The sequence below is a fragment of the Sorghum bicolor genome, chromosome 1, assembly GCF_000003195.3.
Source record: "Sorghum bicolor cultivar BTx623 chromosome 1, Sorghum_bicolor_NCBIv3, whole genome shotgun sequence".
NCBI classification, from domain to species: Eukaryota; Viridiplantae; Streptophyta; class Magnoliopsida; order Poales; family Poaceae; genus Sorghum; species Sorghum bicolor.
Genome location: NC_012870.2, coordinates 9,466,887 through 9,469,307, shown reverse-complemented (window position 1 = coordinate 9,469,307; position 2,421 = coordinate 9,466,887). Strand labels below are relative to the sequence as shown.

The following is a 2,421-nucleotide window of genomic DNA, read 5'->3' as shown; positions in this document are numbered from 1 at the left end:
TCTCACTCTATAAGATGGCACAGCCCTCTCATGTAGGGGCGAGTGTCTCCTCTCTCACTCTCACATAGTCAAAGAAAATATGCCCCAAGGTTCTTAAAGCACAATTCTCTTACACAGCCTATGCACATGAGCCCATGCCTCCTCTCCTTGCACCTGCATAGAGAGATGGTATGATCACTTGGACAGTTTTTAACTCTCTCTCTCTCTCTCTCTCTCTCTCTCTCTCAAACAAGCCTAGACCTTATGCATGGCTGGACACATCTGATCATAGGACATAGGCCACACTCCTCCTGCCTCTCTCTCTCTCATAGTCTCATAGAGATCGACACACACTGCTCTCGTGCCAGGACCTAGCTAGAGAGGGAGAGGGAGAGGGAGAGGGGAGAGGGGGAGAGGGCTTCAGGGGCCTTGGAGTCCCATCAGTAAAGCACATGTTTCCTTTCTGTGATTCCTCAAGCCCCATGGACTTACCGCTTTACCAACAACTGCAGCTCAGCCCGCCTTCCCCAAAGCCGGACCAATCAAGCAGCTTCTACTGCTGCTACCCATGCTCCCCTCCCTTCGCCGCCGCCGCCGCCGACGCCAGCTTTCACCTGAGCTACCAGATCGGTAGTGCCGCCGCCGCCATCCCTCCACAAGCCGTGATCAACTCGCCGGAGGACCTGCCGGTGCAGCCGCTGATGGAGCAGGCGCCGGCGCCGCCTACAGAGCTTGTCGCCTGCGCCAGTGGTGGTGCACAAGGCGCCGGCGTCAGCGTCAGCCTGGACAGGGCGGCGGCCGCGGCCGCCGCGAGGAAAGACCGGCACAGCAAGATATGCACCGCCGGCGGGATGAGGGACCGCCGGATGCGGCTGTCCCTTGACGTCGCCCGCAAGTTCTTCGCGCTCCAGGACATGCTTGGCTTCGACAAGGCCAGCAAGACGGTACAATGGCTCCTCAACACGTCCAAGGCCGCCATCCAGGAGATCATGGCCGACGACGTCGACGCGTCGTCGGAGTGCGTGGAGGATGGCTCCAGCAGCCTCTCCGTCGACGGCAAGCACAACCCGGCGGAGCAGCTGGGAGATCAGAAGCCCAAGGGTAATGGCCGCAGCGAGGGGAAGAAGCCGGCCAAGTCAAGGAAGGCGGCGACCACCCCAAAGCCGCCAAGAAAATCGGGGAATAATGCGCACCCGGTCCCCGACAAGGAGACGAGGGCGAAGGCGAGGGAGAGGGCGAGGGAGCGAACCAAGGAGAAGCACCGGATGCGTTGGGTAAAGCTTGCATCAGCAATTGACGTGGAGGCGGCGGCTGCCTCGGTGGCTAGCGACAGGCCGAGCTCGAACCATTTGAACCACCACCACCACTCATCGTCGTCCATGAACATGCCGCGTGCTGCGGAGGCTGAATTGGAGGAGAGGGAGAGGTGCTCATCAACTCTCAACAATAGAGGAAGGATGCAAGAAATCACAGGGGCGAGCGAGGTGGTCCTAGGCTTTGGCAACGGAGGAGGATACGGCGGCGGCAACTACTACTGCCAAGAACAATGGGAACTCGGTGGAGTCGTCTTTCAGCAGAACTCACGCTTCTACTGAAGAACACGGGCGCACTACTAGGTACTACTAGAACTACTCTTTCGACTTACATCTATCCTTTCCCTCCCACGAGCTTCTCAATAATTTGTTGTGTTAATCTATGCGTGTTTCTCTTTCTAGACTTCGTATAATTGGCTGTGTGACGATGAACTTCGTTTGGTCATCGCATGATGATGTATTATAGCTAGCATGCACTGTGTTGATTCATTAATGGAATTAATCTGTGTCGTCGATTCGGTGATTTCCAAACTGAATCTCTCTGATGGAAGAGATCAAATAGTATCTGATGATGGAGACAAAGCATTAAAGCAAGCAGTATATAGTTCAGTTGTTCGATGAAAGAGTGAAAAAAATGCTGAAGGCTGAAGCTATAGCATGCTGAAAGAGGCTTTTTTTTGCTAGGTAAAAGACCCTGAAGGTCAATTTCTTCTCTCTTCCATGATCCCGTTTGTATGCGCATGTTAAAATCTGCACCTAATGGCGTGGCTTTTATAGTCATGGTATGCTCATAAAATAATTACACCGCCATTCATGGATCAAACAAGCCGAGATCATTTAGTTGGTTAGAACTTCCTATTATTAATGATTTATATTAGCTTCTATATTTGCAGTTTTGCACTAATTTCTTGATGAGATGCAAATCTGTTTCGTACTTTTTCAGACTACTTCTGTATATCTCGAATTCTCATTCCCTGTTGACATCATTTCTCGTCTGCTGAAGTTCCTTTTGATGCCTCATATAGATATATTTTTCGATGCAGTAATAATGATCCTGGCTAAAAAACTATATTCTGGTTGATTTCTGATTACATTTTCAGTGCCATAGAGTATATGTTGAAAGCTATGG

At 51.6% G+C, this 2,421-nt stretch overlaps 1 protein-coding gene across 1 annotated transcript; it reads left to right on the top strand.

Moving 5' to 3' along the window:
• Positions 414–1,631, top strand: LOC8062930 (transcription factor TEOSINTE BRANCHED 1). Its single transcript, XM_002466552.2, has one exon. It carries the CDS (start codon positions 432–434, stop codon positions 1,572–1,574), a length of 1,143 nt encoding a protein of 380 aa, XP_002466597.1. The 5' UTR covers positions 414–431; the 3' UTR covers positions 1,575–1,631.